Below are 26,018 nucleotides of genomic sequence, written 5' to 3' on the forward strand. Positions count from 1 at the left end.
ATTATACTATTCATTAGGCATTGCATCATACCTGATTTTTAATTTTAATAACTTAAAAATGATGTAAGTAATTTCTTACATTAACAGTATATCATAGGTTATTGGTGTCTTAAGACAGACCAGTCTGACTACTATTGTGTTCTCTCATTACAATTGTTATTTCATTCTTCTGCCAGCTTTAAGTAATACCTTGGTTGTACCCCTCTGATGCCACTAAAAATTCTTGCAGCTAGGGCACACATCCTACCCAATACTACTATTGTGGTTGCAGTAATTCATGAGAATCTTAAGAGAGTTTCACTTAGTCTTTTCTCAGAAATAAGCCCCTCATTCATTTGTGTCGTAGCACTGTTTGAGTGATGCATAACAACAGGTGATTTAACCCAATAAGCACTGAAGTTGGGGGTATATGCTTCCTATTTTAAAAGTGATCTGCTATCGAGGCAAAACTCAGCAAACCATCCACAAGGTAGTTCAAACAGCTCGGGGAAAGTGAATGAAAGCTTCATACAAAACAACAGACACAGTAAAAACCACTGAAGACTATAGTATACGAAAATTTTGTGGGTGACAATCTTTTTCTAAAGCAGCACAGTGGCGAGTGGCACAGTGGCGAACTGTATGGTAAGATTGAATACTGTGCAAATAAGATGAAACAGGAATGTATTTCACAGTGGCAAAATAACCAATGTAACATGATTGTCAACATTATTCATTTACCAACTACTTTAAATTCTCCCCAGGTATTATCATCTCTTGTTGGCAAAAATGATGTGGAAAATGTAATTCAAAACACTGCAGGTATCTGTTGTGGTAGAAATAATGAGAAATTTACAAATTATAATTTTCTGTAATGAATACTGCTCTCCTCAATGCAGTAAGTGAAGAGAGCATGAAAATGGGAGTCCTGGGGGCAATTCAAGAAAATTGTGAAGCAACTAATAGCAATGATATAGCAGTTTCCTGTGACAGTTCCTGGATGAAGGGGGGGCATAATTCTATGCATAGAGTTTCAACAATCATTAGTGTTGACACTGTAAAAGTATTAGACTTAGAGGTGATGTCTAAATATTGCTCTGCATGTTCCTTGCACAAGAAATATATTGATTCAGCTAAAGAAACAGAATGGCAAGAAACCCATAAAGCTGTTTGTAGCAGAAATTATGCAGACTCCAGTGGTGGGATGGAAGCTGCAGGTATGAAATTCATTTTCCATAGATCTTTGCAAAAGTATGGAGCAAGATATGTACAATATTTACGAGATAGGGACTCTAGTGCTTTCAAGAATGTAGTTGAAAGTCGGCACTATGGAAAAGATTGCACTATTGAGAAACTGGAGTGCTTAGGCCATATTCAGAAGAGGATGAGTTGACAACTCCGAAAACTTGTTGCAGACAAAGGCAAGCCACTAGAAGATGGGAAGCCACTGGGAGGTAAAAACAGACTAACAAAGAAGAGAACTGACAGCCTACAAGTCTATTATGGTGCTGCAATTAGAAGTAAGCTTGGACAGTATGAGGAAAGCAGTACGGGCCATTTGGTTTCATTACTTACCAACAGACACTACACCTCAACATGGCCTCTGTTCTAATGAATGGCGCAAATTTTTTGAAAAGTAAGGAAAGCTTATACCCATACAAATAACCTTTCTTATGAGGTTTCAATGTTCATTAAACCAACTTTTAGAGCACTGGCTTCACCAAAACTGCTAGAAAAATGTCTGCATGGGAAAACACAGAACCCAAATGAAAATTTCAATGCTCTTATTTGGAAAAGATGTCCAAAGACTGTGTTTGCTTCACATCCTCAGCAAGTTGGACTTTACACCTGGAGTCTTCACTGAGCAGATACTGCAGAACAACAATAAGCAATGAATTGCGAAGGTGGAGACTTCAGTCCAGAAAATACAAAAAATTGTTAGGCAAAGGAGCAGAGCTACTAAAAGAGCAGTAGAGGATGATGAGGAAGAAATAGAATATGGATATGGGCAGTTGTAGCTAAGGTATGATAGTTTTTTTTTTTTTTTCATCCAAACTTTAAAATGATTTTTCTGCAACTTAAGGTTTACTGCTTTCAGGAACACACATATCAGAAACTATTGGAAGGATTGCAATGAAATTTGGCACACCTATTCTTTTACTTTGAAGCAATATTTAAAGGGGAAAAAAATTTTAATTGAGATATCACACACAGTTTTGTGGTTGGTAATATATTTAAATGTTTGCTTGTAAAAAATGTTCGAATCCAAAATATCCCAGAAAATAATAGCATTAATTTACCAAAAAGTTACTGCACTTAATTGTACACCTATTAGTGTGTAGATTATTTTGCCATAAAAAAAATTTGCCAAATTTGCCTTGAAATTATGAAAAAGTGTACCTCATAATAATAATTCAATAAAAAATTCAAAAATATCTCACTGCATTAGATTGTTGTTAAAAATTCTGATTTTTTTTAAAAATCATATTGATCCCTATACATAAGCGTGCAAAATTTCCATGAGATTGAACAAAAAATGGCAAAGATATGGATTTACAAAAATATAATTGCAAGACTGCTACCGTCTCCCCTTAAAGACTGAACAACAATTATCGTCCCACAACAAGTACATGTAAATCTGGCATTTATACTGATAGCCAAGGGTGAGGAATAGCTTCTGAACAACAAAGTAAGTGTAGACATCACATCAGCAACATGATAAAAGTATACACGAACTTCAAGACAGCAACTGCAGTCAGTCACAAAAAAATGTCTGGGGTAAACAGTAATGATTTTCTTGTCTTTCATGTGGGGACAAATGATGTAGCAAAGAACAATACTAAAGATTTTGTGCTTTCCCTCAAATACTTATGTGATCTTTTCTCTGCACCCCATTGCAATGACCTACATAACTGGTCCTGTTTTAATAAGGAAGTAGAAAAAACATTTAAGGCTGTACAAAATGTATGCAGGGACTTCATAAAAATGCAACGTATGTTGATATATGCACATTAAGGAAAATTTCATAGAGCACATGGTTTACAAATCATCAATCTGGGAAAGGCTTTTGTTAGTTGTAAGACCTCAGATATAGTTCATATGAAATCAAATGTGCACCAGTGGATTAAGAAAGTTATACCTTTGAAAAGGAAAAGTGATGTATGTCTAGAATTTAGCCTGCAGCATGATGTAACAGTGCCAGTAGTGGCGTCCGTCACAACCAAGATCAATGATGAAAATTCTATTTTAGCAGACGTAAACAGCCCAGCATTTCCAATTTAGACGATTATAGTGTGTGTAATTTGGATATGTCACATGCAAATGAGTGCTCTCTTGAGAAAGAAAATTGTGATTAAATATTTACTCTGCTGAAAGTCTATGTTGTACAAGAAATGAAGTGTTAGGATTTGAACATTTTTTTTAACATTAAGGATGTAGAGGTGATACATGTTTCAGAAAACTGGGCAACAGAAAATCAAATTGAGAGTTTTGTTATCCAAGAGCCGACATAATGTGTAGGAAAAACAGAAAAAATGGTGATGCTGGAATTTACATAAATCATGGTGTAAAATTAACAAAATTAAACATCATGCCATATTCTTCAGAAGCAAATACTAAGTTTAGTTGTGGAAGACTGGTTGAAGAAAATATAATAATAATGAGCTTGCGTAGGTCCCCAAATAGATATATAAATGAGTTTTTTGAACAATTTCAATTAGTGGCTAAGAAACTTTTTAAGCTGAAAATGAAGGTTGTTATCCACGAAGATTTTAATATTGAAATGGAAGATCTAAGCAGTGATGCTCTGGAATGTGTTGTTGTTGTTTTTAAGATCTTTAAACTTAAACTGCATGATCATGTGTCCTACTCATAATGATGCATGTCTAGACATTATTATTGTTAATATACACTATCACATGTGGCTTGCCTAGCCAGTGGAGTATTTGCAGAGCATCTTCTGTTGTTTTTAACACTTAATCATAAGCAACCACTTTATTAAAATGAATAGTGCGGCAAGGGTAAGAGGTCACAGAGAGCTGCACATTAGGTTACTTTTTGACAAGTTAAAGAATGTGAAAAAAAAGGAGAGAGAGAGAGAGAGAGAGAGAGAATTAGAGAAAACATGCTCATACTGAATCAAATACATAGAAGTTAGGATAATCGAAGGGCTTAACTGAGGGCTCTGGATTACAATGCTTACAATAGAAGTAAAAAGTATTACAAAACTAAGCTTATACAAGCCAAACAGCAGCAAAAGATACATAGAAGGTGTTCCAAGTAAGTGTAAGGCAGCATGGGAAATTATCAAACAAGATCATTCTTCCAGCCACGTATGTCAAAATCTGCTTGGTCCAGGAGAATTGAATGGCTACTTTGTTACTTCAATCGGAGAACTCTGACAAAATTAAGGACACTGACGCATCTGTAAGGAACCAGCTTCGTTCCCAGCTGTCTGAAGGGCCTTAATTCATTGGGATAAAATCACACCTGATAAACGTTTGTAAAACTGTTTCCAAATTATGTAATTCTGAAAGTATGGACTGCTATCGGATGTCTAAGTATGTTGTTGAACTAATAGTTCACTCATAAGTAAGCCACCAAGTTTTATTTTTAATAAATGTTTACAGTATGGAGTTTTTCTGGATTCGTTCAGAATCTCAAAAGTTATCCCTGTATTCAAAAAGGGTGATAAACAACTCCCTGAGTCAATATTCAATTGAGCTATTATTTTGAAAAGCATGATCTCCTTGGAAACAATGAGGATGGATTTTTGCCAGGCAGAAATAGCAGTGAATCTGTTCTGGAAATTGTTGATCAGGCTTTAACAGTTCTCAGAAATAATGTTATGATATGAGGAGAATATACCCATACAAGTGGGCCATATGATATACACTGAGATGCTAAAAGTCATTGGATACCTCATAATATAATGTTGGATCTCCTGTCGGCTGGAATAGTGCAGCAACTCTATCTCGAATGGACTCAGCAGGTTGTTAGAACTCCCCTGCAGAAATATTGAGCCATGCTGCATCTCTAGCTGCCCACAACTGTGAAAGTGTTGCTGATGCAGGATGTTGTGCATTAAGTGACCTCTCAATTATGTCTCTTAAATATTCAATGGGATTCATGTCAGGAAATCTGGGTGGCCAAATCATTCAACTGAAGTGTCTTCCATGTTTTTCAAATCAATTGCAAACAACTGTGGCCCAGTGACAAGACAACATTGTTTATGAAAATGGCTGCAAATGATCTCCAAGCACCCAAACAATCATTTTCAGTTAATGGTTGGTTCAGTTGGACCAGAGGATCCAGTCCATTCTATGTAAACAAAGCCCACATAATTATGGAGCCGCCACCACTATGCACAGTGCCTTGTTGACAACTTGGGTCCATGGCTTCATGGGCTCTGTGCCACACTAACCCTACCATCAGCTCATATCAACTGAAATCTGGACTCATCTGACCAGGCCCTCATTTCCCAGTTGTCTAGGGTCCAGTCAATAAGGTCATGAGCCCAGCAGAGGCACTACACATGCTGACATGCTGTTAGCAAAGGCACTTGCATAGGTCATCTGCTGCCATAGGCCGTTAACACCAAATTTCACTGCACTGTCCTAATGGACAAGTTTGTTCTATGTTCCACATTAAGTTCCGCAGTCTCCCTCACAGTATTGCTTGTCTCTTCACACTGACAGCTCTATCCAGTGGCCATTGCTCTATGTCACTAAGTGACATCCGTTGGCCACTGCCTTGACTGTGGTGAGAGGAAATGCCTGAAATTTGGTATTCTCAGCACACTCTTGACACTGCAAATTGGAGAATACTGAATTCCATAATTATTTCTGAAACTGTACATAAACATGCATCTAACTCAAACTACCACTCTTGTGTTCAAAGTCTTAATTCCCATTGTGTGGACATAATCATGTCAGGGACCTTTACACATGAATCATCTGAGTACAAATTACAGCTCTGCCAATCCACTGCCTTTCTATTGATACTACTGACATCTGTATATGTGCATATCGCTACTCAATTACTTTTGTCACCTAAGTGTATTGTCACCATATACTCACATTACATGGTACTAAATTTTCAACTTATAGATTTATTGTTAACGCTCATAATTAGATGTTCTGTCACTTCCAATAAAGGGTTATTCAATTTCACACTTAAGAGATTCTTAATTGTATGTTATCTGAAGTAAGTATTGAGATGTACTTTATTAAGTATGTATATATTTATGCACCATCATTCCTTGTGCCCTTCTTACTGATACTCATATCTCAGTTTGAACTGTGATATTCTTAAAACATTACAGGCCTCTGCTCACAAACATTTTGTTTTAAGTTGGTATCATAACATAGATGATGAGACAGTAAGGAAGGTAACGTTACTTTCTATTTGTTTTTACCCTGATAACTGTTTGCACTACAAATCCACATATACTTCATCCAACTGATACCACACAATATTTTTTTTAGACTAAGCATGAATTAGGCATTTAATGCATCATTTATAATGATGGTATTTTAATGAAAACCCTACGATACTTTTTCACTTTGTTTTCACATTTCAACCATTTCAATTATGCCTGTATTAGCAATGCTGAGTGATGCAGAAGTAGCTACCACTCATTGTTATACAGGGTGTTACAAAAAGGTATGGCCAAACATTCAGGAAACATTCCCTACACACAAAGAAAGAAAATAAGTTATGCGGACATGTGTCCGGAAACAATTACTTTCCATGTTAGAGCTCATTTTATTACTTCTCTTCAAATCACATTAATCATGGAATGGAAACACACAGCAACAGAACGTACCAGCGTGACTTCAAACACTTTGTTACAGGAACTGTTCAAAATGTCCTCCGTTAGTGAGGGATACATGCATCCACCCTCCATTGCATGGAATCCCTGATGTGCTGATGCAGCCCTGGTGAATGGCGTATTGTATCACAGCCGTCCACAATACAAGCACGAAGAGTGTCTACATTTGGTACCGGGGTTGCGTAGACAAGAGCTTTCAAATGCCCCCATAAATGAAAGTCAAGAGGGTTGAGGTCAGGAGAGCGTGGAGGCCATAGAATTGGTCCGCCTCTACCAATCCATCGGTCACTGAATCCATTGTTGAGAAGCGTATGAACACTTAGTCAAATGTGCAGGAGCTCCATCGTGCATGAACCACATGTTGTGTCGTACTTGTAAAGGCACATGTTCTAGCAGCACAGGTAGAGTATCCCGTATGAAATCATGGTAACGTGCTCCACTGAGAATAGGGGGCCCAATCAAGACATCACCAACAATGCCTGCCCAATTGCATGCGGATTCTCGTCAGCCCACACATGTTGACTATGAAAATTTAAAATTTGATCACATTAGAATGAAGCCTCATCCGTAAAGAGAACATTTGCACTGAAAGGAGGATTGACACATTGTTGGATGAACTATTCGCAGAAGTGTACCCGTGGAGGCATATCAGCTACTGATAGTGCCTGCACGTGCTGTACATGGTACGGAAACAACTGGTTCTACGTAACACTCTCCATACAGTGACCTGGTCAACAATACCTTGTACAGCAGCAACTTCTCTGATGCTGACATCAGGGTTATCGTCAACTGCATGAAGAATTGCCTTGTCCATTGCAGGTGTCCTCGCCATTCTAGATCTTCCCCAGTCCTGAGTCTTAGGCTGGTTTGTTCTGTGCTCCCTAAGACACCGATCAATTGCTTCGAACGTCTTCCTGTTGGGACACCTTCATTCTGGAAATCTCTCTCGATACAAACATACCGCACCACGGCTATTGCCCTGTGCTAATCCATACATCAAATGGGCATCTGCCAACTCCGCATTTGTAAACATTGCACTGACTGCAAAACCACGTTCGTGATGAACACTAACCTGTTGATGCTACGTACTGATGTGCTTGATGCTAGTACTGTAGAGCAATGAGTCGCATGTCAACACAAGCACCGAAGTCAACATTACCTTCCTTCAATTGGGCCAACTGGTGGTGAATCGAGGAAGTGCAGTACATACTGACGAAACTAAAATGAGCTCCAACATGGAAATTAAGCGTTTCCGGACACATGTCCACATAACATCTTTTCTTTATTTGTGTGTGAGGAATGTTTCCTGAAAGTCTGGCCGTACCTTTTTGTAACACCCTGTATATCTATATAGCCTACACTTAGTGTCTGGCAGAGGTTTCATCTAACCCTCATCTAAAGTATAGTTTCATACTTATTACAGTGATCATTTCCTCCTATGTAGGCTGGCATCAACAAATATTTTTTTTTCATATTGGGAGGAGAAAGTTGGTGATTGAAATTTCATGAAAAGATCTAGCTGCAACAAGAAACACCTTAATTTGAATGGTTGTCACCCAAATTCACCTATTATATCCATGACACACACTCCCCTATTTCCCAATAATACAAAATGAGCTGTCTTCCTCTGTATTTTTTCAATGACTTTCATCAGTCCCATCTGAAGTGGATCCCACACAGTGCACCCATGCGCAAGAGGAGGATGGATAGGCAAGCCTAACATAGGCCATCTTTTTAGTAGAGCTGTTGCATCTTCTAAGTGTTCTGGCAATAAAACACCACGTTTGGTTCACTTTCCATACAAAATTATCTATGTTACTGTTTTAGTTCAAGTTGTCCATAACTGCAATCCCTAATTATCTAGTTCAATTCACAGTATTTAGATTTGTGTGATTTATTATGTAACCAAAATTTAACAACTTCGTTTAGTACTATTTGGATGACCTCACATCTTTCCTTATACAGAGTTAACAGCCACTTCTTGAATCTATAAATACCTTTTCTAATTTGTTTTTATCTGCTGATGACTTTACTGGGCAGCAAATGACAACATCAGCTGCCAACAATCTAAGAGGGCTGCTCAAAATTTACAGTAGTGCTATTTTTATATTTTATACTAATAGACTGAATACACGTTGATTTTACAAGATCTGTACATTCATATGCTAGGTTCACTTTCCGTACATGGCTATTCAAATGTCTTTCTCCTCAGATGTTTAACTCTATTTTAGGCTACACAGATCACTATTAAGCTACTACTGACTGTGTTTTATATAGATGAAGTAAGACTGATAACATGATGCTTTGTAAGTTGTTTACTTAAGGTTATTGGTTGTCAAGATGGTGATGTTCATTCCACTTCAACATTTTGTAATTTACTATACTCCCACTTTGTAATTTACTATTACAATAGGTCATATGCAAGGTATTTTTTGTCTTCATTCTCCTCTTTACTTTGTTACTGATTCAATGATATTAACATACTCCACGTTGAGTAGTATCTGTGATTTAAAATTACAGACCACTCTTTGGTTATGCATTATACTCTCTTCGTAACAGCCTAACACTTGACATTTGCTACAGACAAGGAAAACTCCTCTTTGCAGCCCCCCTCCACCCTACTCCCCCCCCCACCCCCCTCTGATTTAATGGTAAAATGGCCCAGTAGATAGCCCATCAAAAACTGAAAACTGATCAAACATAAAAACAGGAAGAAGGTGGACTGAATGGTGAAAAAAGAAGCAAAATCAGAACAGTGAATGGTCCAAGCTCAAGATCTGCAACATGAAGTGAAATTTTATAGCTGCCGTGTTGCAGTTGTGATGTCACTGTGTTGGCCCATGGCACAGAAGATGTGTGTTCAAATCTCCCTTGTATCCCCTTTTATTTTACAAATTTATGCATTTTCCATCCAGTCACTGATGTGTGTGTTCTCCTCCCATAATCTTGGCAATTGCCATGCTATACATTAGTTATAGACTACGAGTCACATGATAAGAATATGAGGGAATATCGAATAGTTGTAGGTAAACAACTAGAATTCTCTCAAATACAGATTTATTCACACTTAGCTTCTACACAGATGCAAGTCCTGAGGCTAACTGCCCCGTTAGCGTCCAACATCCTGCCCCCCAAAGCCATCTCCTCAAAGATAGCACACTTACGCACTGAACAAATATCGATATTTATGGCCCTCTACGCCACAAATATATTACCGTCGCAAGTAATTGTGATGAATAGTGAGAGCAGGTGAGATGCAGCATTGACCTCTCACAGAAAATAAAACAAACTAAAAATGGATGTGAACTATGTTACAACAAAGGAATTTCAGAGTCAAAACTTCCAAATTGGAATGCAAGACTCAATGTGGTACTTGTGTGTAACAAATAGGAGGTACATACATCTGGAAGTCCCTTCCTTATACCTTACTGTTACAAACGGATTTTACACCATGACACAGACACAAATTTGAATACACCAAACAGACTTGTCAATGACCTGATGGACAGTTCATAATTTTGTGGGGTAGGGGGGGGGGGGGGGGGGGGAGTGGGTGGGGGCATGAGATAATTAGAACACAGATCTCCTCCTTTGCAGTCCAAAACCATGACTACAGAACAATGGCACGGTGGCTATACATATTCAGCAGATGTTGCAGATCTTGAGCTTGGGCCATTCACTGTTCCAATTTTTCTTCTTTTTTACAGTTCAGTAGACCTCCATTTTCACGCTTGATCTGTATTCAGTGTTTGATGGGCTATCCATAGAGCCATCTTACCACTAAATCTAAGAGGGGTGCAATGGGGAGTTTCCATTGTGAGAATCAAATGTTACATGATTACTATAAAATGTTTTTGCCACAGACTAATGGACACTATATTATTGTCAACTGGAGAGATTATCTTATGCCACGATGGCTGATACGGATTGCGAGTTGTCTGACTATGATTTCACATTTTAAGTTCTCAATACATTATGAATAGTGAGTGCTATATACATAATTTTTTTTGTAATGACTTATTGTATCATCATATGATTTTTCATTGTATGTAGACACTTGAAGATGGTCTGTTAATGACAAACTGATTGCGTAATAAATTAATACAGATGACTGAAATCACAATTTTTTTACTAATGTAATAGTATGTTGAGACATGAGAGCTAATACAGAAGTTAAGGGTTAAATTAGCAGAATCTTCCTAAGTATTTTGAGCACTTCTGCTATGCCACAAATGGTAAACACTTACTAGGGTATCAAAAAGTTCAGTGTCAGTCTTAGATTGTGTACTTCTAGATACTGGCAGGGAAATAGTGAAGTATTTATAAGAGATCTTTGTCTTTCTGATCATTACCATCGGATAATAAAGGTGAAGACAAGGTTGGTAGAACTGACTCAACTACGGATCTGATCAGTACATAAAATACACAATTTTTCTAAGCCATTGGCAAATAAAACTTGGGAAGAAGTTTATACAGGAAACAAAGTAGAGGCCAAATTCTCTAAATTCTGCAGATCGCTTAAACTGATTTTTGAGGAGACATTTCCAAAAAGTAGGTATTTCAACAGCAGCAGCTAAGGAGTTGGATAATTGTGGGTATAAGAAAGTCCTCCAATACACTTAAATTTCTCAATATTTTACTGAAACACTACAATAAACCATGGTTCCCAGAGTACTGTCACAGATATAAAACATATACAGGAGGATATTGCTAACTGAAAAAAAAATCTATCAATGATCAAACAGTATATAATGCAGAAAATGAAAGCCAAGTAGTATTGGGTTTCATAAATCCTGCAACTGGAAATGTGAGAACTCAGATAAGTGTAACAACTTACACTTCAAAGATGAGGTTAAAATAATAAAATCTCATTAGGTATTGGCAAATTTTGTAAATTACTGTTCCTCTGGTAGTGCATAGAAGCTGCAATAAAATTTTCCTAAAATACATGTAGCACCTACAATGGCTTACGCAGCAAGCACAATGAAGTTTCCCCAGAACAGCACTAAGTCACAAAGCCAATGTAGAAAAAAGGTCAATAGGCAGAGATAAGGTTCCAGTCTCTGTTCCAAAGGTGTGCATATGCAGAATGAAAGCCTAATTAACAAAGTAATAAATGAGTCCTTCAACTGAGATATTTTTCCAGAGTACCTAAAGCAGACACAAGTTGTGCCCTTATTAAAGGAAGGTACTGTAGCAAGTATTTCAAATCACTTATGAAGGATGATGTAATGAATTATATAACTAAAGACATCATTTTTAATAAAGCAGAGTTTTGTTTCCAAAGCGGTATTCAAATATCCTCACAACGATGATTACAATACAGGTATACTTTTCGACTTTTCCAAGGCTTTTGAGAGTGTTGACCCTAGGATATTACTTAACAAGATAGAAGCAGTAGATGTAAAAGAAATAGCAAATAAGTGGTTATAGTTTTACTTGAAAATTTGGATGCAGAAAGTAGGGAGAGTTCACACAAATGCTGATGATAAATTGTTAGTACAAAAAGTAAAAAACAGCAGGAATCACATTAACGCAGTTATTCCTTAGGGCAGTGTATTGGGTCCAGTTCTGTTCTTAATATAAAGTATGTCCCTCAAGGAAGGGTCAATATTCAGGGATATGACAGGAATGATCATTTGAAGTAAAAATGTCTAGTAAACATTGGCTGTAAAATGCATACCTTAGGAGCTATGAGCACTTTTTCCATCTTCACCATTGTGAAAAAAAAAACATTTTTCTACAGAAGAAGTGCTCATAGCTATTAAGGTATACATTTTAGAGTTCATGTTTACCTGACATTTTTGCTTCTGAAGACTATTCCTGTTGTATTCCTGAATATTGACCATTCCTCTTAGTACATCCTTTATATCAGTGACTTTCCAGACAATGTCAGATATGGAGGAAAAAGTCTTCTTTGCTGATGACAGCAGCACTGTAGTCACTGAGGACACACCAGGACTCCTATTAGAGGAAGCAAATAAAGGGTGTTTACAATTGGGCAGTACATATTAAATCATCACTGATCATAAATAAGAACAGTATGCACTTGAGCATGAAGAGCGAATCCAATTCTGTCGCATCAGACATAGCTAATAAATCTATACAGTCTGATACAAACACAATGTTTTAGGGATGAATATTAATTGCCAAGCAACATGAAATGAACTCGCAAAAATTTACCAAAAAGAATGTCTACCATCAGTTTGTAACAACCAGTGTCTTCTTGCGACATATTATTCCGATGTGCGCTCAATTAATAGCTACGGGATTCATTTCTGTATATCAAATGTACAGAACAAGGATAAAACTTTTAAAATGCAGAAAATAACCATAAATGAATGATTAGAAATAGTAGTTGAGTTGATTGTAAAAACTGTTTAAAAATGGGTATCCTTACTGCACAAAGTGAGTGCATCTACCAATCAATTGCGCATATCAGGAAAAATAGTAAATATTTCACTAATGCTTCTAGTACATATGACAATGAAACAAGAACCAGTTTGGAGTCACATCTATGAAGGAAAAATAAAACAACTGAAAAATAGCATTTTCTATCAGGGAATAAAGTTGTATAATAAATTGCTCAAGGTGATGGAAAAGATGACTAAAACACATTTGTTAAAAAAGGTAGCTAAAACATTCATCTTAAGTAAAACATACTACACAGTTAAAGATTACTTAGGATATTCAGAGTACAGAATGTTTCTTCAATACATAATCACACCTAATGTTTTCACGTGAAAATGATATGCCAAGATCTATAGTGCATGATAGTAATGTCTTGTTATTCTCATGGACTCAGCATCTAAATCATAGGGGCAAAAGGGGGGGGGGGGGGGCGGGGGTTTGCAGACTTAGTTTTTTAAGTGGACTAAGGAAGGAGGACATGAAGCTGTGCAGCTGTTAAGACACTGACCTCATATTTGAAAGGACACAGTTTGTCTGGCCATTTTCTTTTAGGTTTTCCATGGTTTTCTGAAATTATTTCAGGCAAATACCAGGATTGTCCCTTCATCGAGCCCACAGGAGATCACCTGTCCTATCCTCATAAAAGTATACTTATATATTCAGTATGTATCTATGTATGAATATTTTGTGCTATATTTTACACTGTATTTTGTTGAGAAATTCTGCATCATTTTAATGTAATTCCCAGATGAACGAATAAATAAATAAATAAATAAATAGTCTCCCACAAATAAGACAAGAATGTGAGTGTTATGATCATTTTGAAGACAACTGTGTTGATGATTAAGATTGTTAGTGTCTTTTATGCCATAAAACATTATCAACCAATGAAACCATGGAAAAATGAAAGTAGTAATGATGAAAAACAGCTGAATCACAGTCATAGATGTCACTGGTGGTATTGGCATACCAATTTGTGCTTGCCATGATCTCTTTCACACTTTTTCGTATTAAATGTGAAAGAGCAAAATTTATTCCAGAATTTTGGGATTTTGAACAAAAAAAAAAGCAGTGAATGGAAATTGCTTTGACATCATTAAATGAAATCAACAACAATTCAGGACAAATGAAATGTGATTTAACAGGTGATGAAAAAGAGGTGATGAAGGGGAGGGGAAAAAACAAAAACAGATTTTTGAGTATGATGTTAATCATCCACGCGGTAACATTTTGAATCATGAGAGGGGAGAGTCGGGGGGAGGTGGCAGGGGAGCTTTGAAAAGGGTGATCAGATGTGAAGGGGGGTTATGCTTCTTGCATTCTTTGATTTTAAATATATAATGTCACATTAGTTCTTGCCATAGGGGTTGAGAATTAATAAGACTTACTATTTACATATTAAAAAGATAGATATATTTGTGGCAAAATAGAACTGAATTTTTCAAAATGTCACACACCTGCTCACACTAAGCTTGGTCATGAATTGTTGGTCAAAAACAATACTGTAATGATGCCAGACATGGTCCATGCAACTTTCTCCTGTTCCCAATAATAAATCATACAGTTATCGTTTTAGAGCTTAGACAAGATTAAAAACGCATCACAGTGAGAGCTACAAGCTATAGAGTTTTGAGGATTGGATATCTGCTGGCATAAGTGTGTAATATCTAATGCCTGACTGCAGAGGGAAGATAACACACTTTTCGAGAAACAGTATAATTTAGAGAACTGGAATTTGGAGACGATTGCACCATGATCTTACTGTCCCCCACCCCCAACATATGTTTTAGTAAAGGATCAGGCTTGTGGAGAATGTACATATATTGCATGTTTATATTTACTTACAGATGAATCTCCATCATCCGCAACACGTCTCCAGTTTTCCTGGAGGGATAACTGACGAGCCAATTCCATGTCCCTAAGGAACTGTTCCTCTTCTGTCAAGGTTAACCTCTCTCTATTTCTCTCATCCTGAAAGAACATTCGTGTATTGCACAAACATTATTCCTTAACAGAAATAAGTAAAATAAGTAGTCAATATAAATCTGTATGTCCTTGGCATACAGCAGCACAAATACATGTGCACTAATTTAAATCTTATGTATGTTTCAAATCATAATATTTAATATGATCTAGAAAGAGAGAGAGAGAGAGAGAGAGAGAGAGAGAGAGAGAGAGAGAGAGAGAGAGAGAGAGAGAGACAACAACAACAAAATCATTGCAATATTTCTAGTCCATGTAATTCATCACGGTTAGCAATATCATCATTTGATTTTTTTTCTTTGCACTTTTAATCCCTCATACATAATCTTTTCTTAGTTGAGTTTATAGACAACACATTTAATGTAAACTTCAGACGCTCTGAAGTTTAAGGAATTTTTATTTATGTTTAACTGAATGATTTGACTGCATACGTAACTTTTGGCAATATGCTATAAAGTAGTTTGTCCTCATCTCCCAGATAGTTTCAGGGCTGCCCAAAAAAAGTTTTATATACAAATTGTCTGTCTTCCGAATTGAATGAAGCCACCTGATACACACTCATCACAGCAGAAAAATTGCAGAAAGTTTACACTACCAGCTACATTTGAATATAGCAAATGCTGTGAAACTTTTATGAGAGGGAAGGGGGTGCAGGAAATTCTGAAGGATTGTAAGAAACAAAAGTTGTGTGTTGTGAAAAGAATATATTGTGATACTCTCTAACATGAACTATATGTATAGAAACTAACTTAAAACAGCAGCTAGTATCTGAAGAGAGACACTGTGTACAGCAGGCGATGAAAAGGCAATAATTACAGTCATACCACACAGGCATGACCTTAATGAATCACCTTTTGTGAACAAAGGAATACCAAAAGCCAACAGAATCTACAGAAAATCTGTCAGTCCACTCCACTGATGATCCAGACAGAAACCACTTAGCAATATATGGCACGAATTTGCATAGAAGGGACAAATCACTACTCAGATAGAGGTTTAAAGTGTGTCTGAATATAAATAATAGCTATGACACAACTGTTCTTCCAACAAGAAAGAGTCTTGCACAGCATTATGCACAACTAAGGTCAACATAGTTTTGGAAAACCATTGACTATGACCTTATCAAGAAGCTGCAGAAGCACTAGCATATGAAGTAACAACTACGAAGGAAAGCAGCTGCTGCAGCAGTGCGTAACTCTGAAGTAATGTCTACAAAGGTAGACTAAACTGTAACAGCACACACATTAACAGCAGCAGCAGCAACAACAACAACAACAACAACAACAACAACAGAGAAAGACACAGGAGCTACACCAACAAGAGAAGAAATGGTAATAACAACAGGCGAAACTGAAATCGCAGTATCTGAAATGTTAGTGTAACACACAAGCAAAAAAATGTGTCTCCACCTCATCTGAATGACACACTAATCTTTGGCATGAAGAAGAGATGACCACCACGATAAGTGGAGCCATATGTTTAACAGTCTTTCCCCAAAATATTAAATCCCTGAAAAATTAAGTTCTACTACTGAAAGTAGAATGCAAACATTGGACAGTTTAATGTTATGTATTACTGAACACTAGTGCAAACAAAGTGAAACTGAACATACAGCTCACAGGAGCAGGTCTGTTCCTGCAGTAAAACATGCACAAAAGGTAGAGGTTGGAACATTAATGTAGAGACAGAATTCCATTTAAAGGTAGAAATGACCTCATTATATCAAGTGAAGTTGAAAATTTTGAATTATCAACTGTAGAGGTAACAGAACATAATATGAAAGAAAAATTAATGGTATTTTGTATGTACCGATCTGCTAATGGGGTGATAGACAGCTTTCTCAAAACTCAGAGACTAGGCACAGTATCTAGCCCAGAAATAAAAGAAATATCTGTTGTGATTTAATATCAATACAATGAAGTCAGCTAATGTCTGTGATACCTTCCTGCATATACTGTGCAGTTTGGGCATACCTCCACTTGTAAACTGCCTGGCCAAACTAAATAAACAATAAAATTCCTAATAGATTCATGGCACTATTTTACTTACAATTTGAAGATTAATTAAAAAAACTGTATTCCCTGGAACTTCAAAAAGAAATTAAGAATGACAAGGTACCAAAAATCTCCTTGAACTATTAGGCAACTGGCATCAATCAAGGGAAAAAAATGATCCAACTTTTTTGCAGTTTTGTGAAAAATACAGAAAGGTACAGCTGCAAAGAAGCTGACAATCAAAAAAATATTACTGAAGGCAGAAAACTAAAAAAAAGGACCTCGGAACACTATCAAGTGGGAGATGACAAATATTAGGGATAAAACAACTGGATTCACAGGAACCAGCAAACAAACTTAATTGTGCTCCTGCCAACAGCTAAGTAAGAGGTGCTATGCAGTGCACCAATTAAAAAAAATAAGAAACTGCCAGGTCTACATGAAATCCCAGCTTATGTCTTTCAAGAACTCATAAATACCATAAAAGAGTTGCTAACATAATTATTTAATCATGCAATTCTGGCTACTTCCCCAAATGCCTAAGAAAGCTGAAATATTACCTATGCTCAAAATGTTAGAGGAAAATTCAAAAGACTAAGAAACCAATTTCAATATTGTCTCATTTCTAAAATAGTAGAAACAATAATGAAAAATAATCTAATGAATTACGTAAATAAGTACAACCTCCTTTACAATGAACAAGTTGGTTTCAGCCCCTGAAGAGGTATAGTCTACTATAGCAAAGCTTATGCAAGTTGTGCCTGAAGAACTGTATTGTTCACTGTGCAAACTGATACCTGGAATGTAAAGTCATGTGTACACTGCAGCCTTGCTGCTCACACGTTACTGGCATAGACCGAAACTTCAGCTGTGACTGGTTGCTTCAAGGTCATTCTTCCCTTCACACCAATGAAAGTAATGTATTCAACTAACTACCAGTAACATTCCAGCAGTAAATCTGCAGTATAAATGTAGACATTACATTAACAGTGATTTAACACTGGCGTGGCTACACTTGCGCATATGGCTTATCAGGGGAACAATTGGTTTCTGCACCTCTGTTTATTAGGATTATTTCCTGGTTTCATTGTCCTCTACCCACCCATTTTTTGTGCCTATAATAGCCAAACAACCTGTATTCCAGAACCAAAGATTTCATTATAATGGATGATTTCATTATCAATTTTTTGATAAAGGCTGACAATAGGGGGGAACCTGAGTAGCTGGTGAGAATGTTTAACCTAATTTCAGTGATTAACTTTCCCACTAAAGTAGCAAGTACTTGCATGAGCTGAATTGGCACTATATTCATTGACAGAGGCAACAACAACTGAATGACTAACAAGCGAACATTCCCTGGTTTAACAAAACGATCTTTATGAACCCTGATAGGTACATAGAGGGGTCTAAATAGTGCAGTACACATTTTTTTGTTTTTCCCCGATTTCACTTTTAAGGGTAAAACACACCCAAAAGGCAATTTTGCATATTAGGTTAAGAGGAAATATCTTCAAAACAATGATATATAAAAAATGTGTTTTTATAAAAAAATTTAAATGTAAGCAAAATTCTTGAAAATTGTGTAAACAACTTTTGTAATAATCTGAGATTTTGCAAAATACCTCACCATCATTAATTTTGAAAAGTTGAAACATTTTTTTAACAAATTAAAGAGGTTTCACATGCCACATACATCCTAGTGTAATAAAGCTGGTTTCTGAAATACCAATTTTGGAAAATAAGCTGTAGGCCTATACAGTGTACTGTCCGAGTATTTCCAGCATACTAATTATACTATTTAAGCATTCATTGTTATTCTAATTATTTATTTTAATTTTTTTCTGTTTTAAAAAGATATTTTAAATTTTATGTTCATGTTTTATGTTTCTAGTTCACCACTTCAAATGCATGTATTTTGTTAGATGAAAATAATATGAAATTCATTATTATGATACAGCATTACAATAACTATAATCTGTAAAGAAAGGCTTAAAATATAACTTTTTCATGCACACAATATAAAACAAAATTCAGCAGGATTTGAAATTGGGGTGCGTGATCCTCAAAGTACCCTGATATTTCTATAAGTGGGACTATCTTATCAAAGGCAATTTATTATATACACTAGTGACTGCAGCTTGATTATATTGATTCCTTAGTGGTGATTGACCTCAATTATTCAGCAGAATTAGATCTGAAAACGTTTTTGCAATGTTCTTCCAGCAGCAAGAGCCTTGTATACTCCATGAATGTACGTGTGCCATGAAATCTTTTGGGATCACCAGATGAAGTGCCTTGTCCCCAGGCGCAATGCTCAAAGCCGCCTTTTACAGTGACCACGCCTGTTTTGACAATCTTAAAGCAAACTAAGGAAGGGACTGGACTGAGAAATCAAGAACCTGTTTTTGAAGTCCCTGAATGTTCTTGTGAAAGGATCAAAATCTGGTTAACTAATATTTGACCAGGTTGAAAGATATTTGAAAGAAGGTTTCTTTCTCAGTGTGGGAGAAAAATCCATATTGCTACATTCTTGAGGTGATCGGTGTGAAACATCTTACCAAAGGACAAGGAATTTGTTTTTCTGGTGATCCCAAAAGGCTAGACAAGACCAGTACAACCATTGGGCATATATGGCATTTCAGGCTGGAAAAACTTGGAGACAGCAAACCGTAGGCCTCAAGCTTATTTTCCTAAAACTGTATTTCAGAAACCAGCTTTATTACACATGGATGTATGCATCATGAAAGCTGCTTTATTTTATATTCTAACAAAATTTTTAATGTTTCAAAATTAATTACAAAAGTTTGTTACACAATTTTCAAGAATGTCAATCACATTTAAACTTTTGTATACAACACAATTTTTTATGTATCATGGTTTTGAAGATATTCCCTCTAAAGCAAACATTCCACATTACCTTTTGGAGTAGGTTTCACCAGATCATTTATTTACACCTGGGAATGTTCCCTTGGAAGCGAAATCCTCAATCAACTAGGAGATCATAAGACACCTGCTTACAGTGAGTGACATCAACCTGTGTGATGAAACTGAACATTCCTTTAAATCTGTTACATCAGTCAATAATGATGCCACAGAAACCTTCACTCTTTACTGGCAGTGGATTCTTTGGAGTATCGTATAAATGGAAAGAAATATTAACAATAAGCTTAACCTGTTCTCCAATGAATTTATGTCATCCTTTGAAGCTGTATTTCCAAAAATCATAAGTAACACTCCTCAGGCTACTAAAAGAAAACCCTGGAATACCAAAGGGATCAGAATTTCATGTAGAAAAAAGAGGAAATAACACAAATATAGTGAAGCCTGAAAAAGTTATTAATATCTGCAAGACATTTTTTAACAGCTGCAGGGAAAACTCACAGTACATGTTAATTTAGTGATCCGGCATCCCTAATTTGCATAGTTTAGCAGCAACATAGTTAGTCAGATGCATGTAACTACCATCACAGTTAGCAAGTCAAAGAAAATGAAGAGAGAAAAATAAAAGGTCTTCTCAGTAATTCTCTTCAGATAGTATGTACACGTGCACGAAGTTTGGTTGATATCCGTCCAGGTATTTAGGAGACATCTTATCTCCTCAACTGTGTGTCATACACTGAGTATAGTTAGTAAGTAATATAGGTGAATACTGTCCACAAAGTGTGTCACAAATACTGTTAGTACTAAAGTAATAATAAATTGGAAGTCGTGCATGATGTGGCAGTTTTGACGCATCTTAGTATTAACAACAACATACACTCCTGGAAATTGAAATAAGAACACCGTGAATTCATTGTCCCAGGAAGGGGAAACTTTATTGACACATTCCTGGGGTCAGATACATCACATGATCACACTGACACAACCACAGGCACATAGACACAGGCAACAGAGCATGCACAATGTCGGCACTAGTACAGTGTATATCCACCTTTCGCAGCAATGCAGGCTGCTATTCTCCCATGGAGATGATCGTAGAGATGCTGGATGTAGTCCTGTGGAACGGCTTGCCATGCCATTTCCACCTGGCACCTCAGTTGGACCAGCGTTCATGCTGGACGTGCAGACCGCGTGAGACGCTGCTTCATCCAGTCCCAAACATGCTCAATGGGGGACAGATCCGGAGATCTTGCTGGCCAGGGTAGTTGACTTACACCTTCTAGAGCACGTTGGGTGGCACGGGTACATGCGGACGTGCATTGTCCTGTTGGAACAGCAAGTTCCCTTGCCGGTCTAGAAATGGTAGAATGATGGGTTCGATGACGGTTTGGATGTACCGTGCACTATTCAGTGTCCCCTCGACGATCACCAGAGGTGTACGGCCAGTGTAGGAGATCGCTCCCCACACCATGATGCCGGGTGTTGGCCCTGTGTGCCTCGGTCGTATGCAGTCCTGATTGTGGCGCTCACCTGCATGGCGCCAAACACGCATACGACCATCATTGGCACCAAGGCAGAAGCGACTCTCATCGCTGAAGACGACAAGTCTCCATTCGTCCCTCCATTCACGCCTGTCGCGACACCACTGGAGGCGGGCTGCACGATGTTGGGGCGTGAGCAGAAGACGGCAAACGGTGTGCGGGACCATAGCCCAGCTTCATGGAGACGGTTGCGAATGGTCCTCGCCGATACCCCAGGAGCAACAGTGTCCCTAATTTGCTGGGAAGTGGCGGTGCGGTCCCCTTTAGCACTGCATAGGATCCTACGGTCTTGGCGTGCATCCGTGCGTCGCTGCGGTCCGGTCCCAGGTCGACGGGCACGTGCACCTTCCGCTGACCACTGGCGACAACATCGATGTACTGTGGAGACCTCACGCCCCACGTGTTGAGCAATTCGGCGGTACGTCCACCCGGCCTCCCGCATGCCCACTATACACCCTCGCTCAAAGTCCGTCAACTGCACATACGGTTCACGTCCACGCTGTCGCAGCATGCTACCAGTGTTAAAGATTGCGATGGAGCTCCGTATGCCACGGCAAACTGGCTGACACTGACGGCGGCGGTGCACAAATGCTGCACAGCTAGCGCCATTCGACGGCCAACACCGCGGTTCCTGGTGTGTCCGCTGTACCGTGCGTGTGATCATTGCTTGTACAGCCCTCTTGCAGTGTCCGGAGCAAGTATGGTGGGTCTGACACACCGGTGTCAATGTGTTCTTTTTTCCATTTCCAGGAGTGTATGTGCTGAAGTGTGTGTCCTGCAGTGGTATTATTTTGCATGTATGTTCAGTGGTACATGTGAATGCTTCCTGCAAAGTGCGTCCTGAACACAGTTAGTAGCACAGAGGTAATAAATTAAAACAACATGCTTGGTGCAGCAGCTTTACTGCATGAACAGTGAAAATTTAGTAAGTGATAAACTTTATTCCTTCCATCATTTTATGAGGGTTGTTAGAGAAAAAGTTTTGTAATGGTTTGAAGTCATATACCAAGTTTGTTCAATGTCACTAAGTGCTTTCATTCTCAAATGCTATATGAATAAAATCTGTGAATTCACACATCACAGTAACACCCCCTCCCCACCTCCCAATAGGTAAGTGGTTCTTACTCCGCAACCACTGCAAAGCACATGGCAGAGGTTATGTCCCTTTGGACCAGTTATTGGGTTTCTTCCTGTTTCATTCTCGTGTGCAGTATGGGATTAATCTTTGTTTGAATGCCTCTGTGCATGCAGTAATTACTGTAATCTTTCCCTCATAATGCCTACCTGTGTGAGCCATCTCTAGAAGGTTGTAATATATTCCTGGACTGATCATTTGAAGCTGGTTCTTGAAACTTTCTTATTGGACTTTCTTGGAATGATTTACATCTGTCTTCAAGAGTCTGCCAGTTCAGTTTCTTTGGTATCACTGTAATAATCTCCCATGCACCAAACAAACCTGTGAACATTTGTGCTGCCATTCTCTGTATATGTTCAATACTCTCTGCTAGTTCTATATGGTATGGGGCCCATACACTTTAGCAGTATTCTTGAATGAGCCACATGAAATGTTTTGTAAATGATGATCTTTGTTGACTGATTGCACTTCCCCAGTGTTCTACAAACAAACTGAACTATAACATCTGCTTTAAAAACTGAGCCTATGTGATCATTCCATTTTATGTCCCTACAAAGTGTTACACCCATATATTTGTACATTTTGACCAATTCCAACTATGACTCATTGACATTATAATCATAGGACACTGTTTTTTTTTCCATTTTGTGAAGTGCACAATTTTAAATGTCTGAATATTTAAAGCAAGTTGCCAATATTTGCACCAATTTGAAAGCTTATCAAGATCTGACTGAATATTTATGCAGTTTCTTTAATAGAGTACTTCATTATAGATAACTGCATCATCTGCAAAAAGTCTGAATTTACCATTAATGTTGTCTGCAAGGTCATCAACACACAACATTAACACAACAACCCTAAAACTCTTCCCTGGGGTACACCTGAAGTTACTCTTACATCTGACAATGACTCTCCACTCAAGATAACATGCTGTGTCCTCCCTATCAGGAAGTCCTCAACCCAGTCACAAATTTAATGTTATATCCCATACGATCAACCTTTTGACAATAAGTGTGGGTACAGTATCTACCCAACCACATTGATTCAAAGCTTTCATGTTGTTGTTGTCTTCAGTCCTGAGACTTGTTTGATGCAGCTCTCCATGCTACTCTATGCTGTGCAAGCTGCTTCATCTCCCAGTACCTACTGCAACCTACATCCTTCTGAATCTGCTTAGTGTACTCATCTCTCGGTCTCCCTCTACGATTTTTACCCTCCACGCTGCCCTCCAACGCTAAATTTGTGATCCCTTGATGCCTCAAAACATGTCCTACCAATCTATCACTTCTTCTAGTCAAGTTGTGCCACAAACTTCTCTTCTCCCCAATCCTATTCAATACCTCCTCATTAGTTACGTGATCTATCCACCTTATCTTCAGTATTCTTCTGTAGCACCACATTTCGAAAGCTTCTACTCTCTTCTTGTCCAAACTAGTTATCGTCCATGTTTCACTTCCATACATGGCTACACTCCAAACAAATACTTTCAGAAACGACTTCCTGATACATAAATCTATATTCGATGTTAACAAATTTCTCTTCTCCAGAAACGCTTTCCTTGCCAGTGCCAGTCTACATTTTATATCCTCTCTACTTCGACCATCATCAGTTATTTTACTTCCTAAATAGCAAAACTCCTTTACTACTTTAAGTGTCTCATTTCCTAATCTAATTCCCTCACCATCACCCGATTTAATTTGACTAAATTCCATTATCCTCGTTTTGCTTTTCTTGATGTTCATCTTATATCCTCCTTTCAAGACACTGTCCATTCCGTTCAACTGCTCTTTAAAGTCCTTTGCCGTCTCTGACAGAATTACAATGTCATCGGCGAACCTCAAAGTTTTTACTTCGTCTCGATGAATTTTAATACCTACTCCAAATTTTTCTTTTGTTTCCTTTACTGCTTGCTCAATATACAGATTGAATAACATTGGGGAGAGGCTACAACCCAGTCTCACTGCTTTCCCAACCACTGCTTCCCTTTCATGCCCCTCGACTTTTATGATGGCCATCTGGTTTCTGTACAAATTGTAAATAGCCTTTCGCTCCCTGTATTTTACCCCTGCCACCTTTAGAATTTGAAAAAGAGTATTCCAGTCAACATTGTCAAAAGCTTTCTCTAAGTCTACAAATGCTAGAAACGTAAGTTTGCCTTTTCTTAATCTTTCTTCTAAGATAAGTCGTAAGGTCAGTATTGCCTCACGTGTTCCAACATTTTGACGGAATCCAAACTGATCCTACCCGAGGTCCGCATCTATCAGTTTTTCCATTCGTCTGTAAAGAATTCGCGTTAGTATTTTGCAGCTGTGACTTATTAAACTGATAGTTCGGTAATTTTCACATCTGTCAGCACCTGCTTTCTTTGGGATTGGAATTATTATATTCTTCTTGAAGTCTGAGGGTATTTCGCCTGTCTCATACATCTTGCTCACCAGCTGGAAGAGTTTTGTCATGACTGGCTGTCCCAAGGCCGTCAGTAGTTCTAATGGAATGTTGTCTACTTCGGGGGCCTTGTTTTGACTCAGGTCTTTCAGTGCTCTGTCAAATTCTTCACGCAGTATCGTATCTCCCATTTCGTCTTCATCTACATCCTCTTCCATTTCCATAATATTGTCCTCAAGTACATCACCCTTGTATAAACCTTCTATATACTCCTTCCACCTTTCTGCCTTCCCTTCTTTGCTTAGAACTGGGTTGCCATCTGTGCTCTTGATATTCATACACGTGGTTCTCTTCTCTCCAAAGGTCTCTCTAATTTTCCTGTAGGCAGTATCTATCTTACCCCTAGTGAGATAAGCTTCTACATCCTTACATTTGTCCTCTAGCCATCCCTGTTTAGCCATTTTGCACTTCCTGTTGATCTCATTTTTGAGACGTCTGTATTCCTTTTTGCCTGCTTCATTTACTGCATTTTTATATTTTCTCCTTTCATCAATTAAATTCAATATTTCTTCTGTTACCCAAGGATTTCTAGCAGCCCTCGTCTTTTTACCTACTTTATCCTCTGCTGCCTTCACTACTTCATCTCTCAGAGCTACCCATTCTTCTTCTACTGTATTTCTTTCCCCTATTCCTGTCAATTGTCCCCTTATGCTTTCCCTGAAACTCTGTACAACCTCTGGTTCTTTCAGTTTATCCAGGTCCCATCTCCTTAATTTCCCAAATTTTTGCAGTTTCTTCAGCTTTAATCTACAGGTCATAACCAATAGATTGTGGTCCGAGTCCACATCTGCCCCTGGGAATGTCTTACAACTTAAAAC

At 37.9% G+C, this 26,018-nt stretch overlaps 1 protein-coding gene across 1 annotated transcript in view; it reads right to left on the reverse strand.

Moving 5' to 3' along the window:
* Positions 1-26,018, reverse strand: part of LOC126298271 (uncharacterized) — a 325,333-nt gene that overhangs the window by 20,876 nt on the left and 278,439 nt on the right. Inside the window, exon 11 of the mRNA XM_049989571.1 lies at positions 15,068-15,193. Within this exon, the coding sequence (XP_049845528.1) occupies positions 15,068-15,193 (126 nt within the window). The remainder of the gene's footprint in view (positions 1-15,067; positions 15,194-26,018) is intronic.

Source organism: Schistocerca gregaria, chromosome X (genome assembly GCF_023897955.1).
Source record: "Schistocerca gregaria isolate iqSchGreg1 chromosome X, iqSchGreg1.2, whole genome shotgun sequence".
In the NCBI taxonomy this organism is placed as follows: Eukaryota; Metazoa; Arthropoda; class Insecta; order Orthoptera; family Acrididae; genus Schistocerca; species Schistocerca gregaria.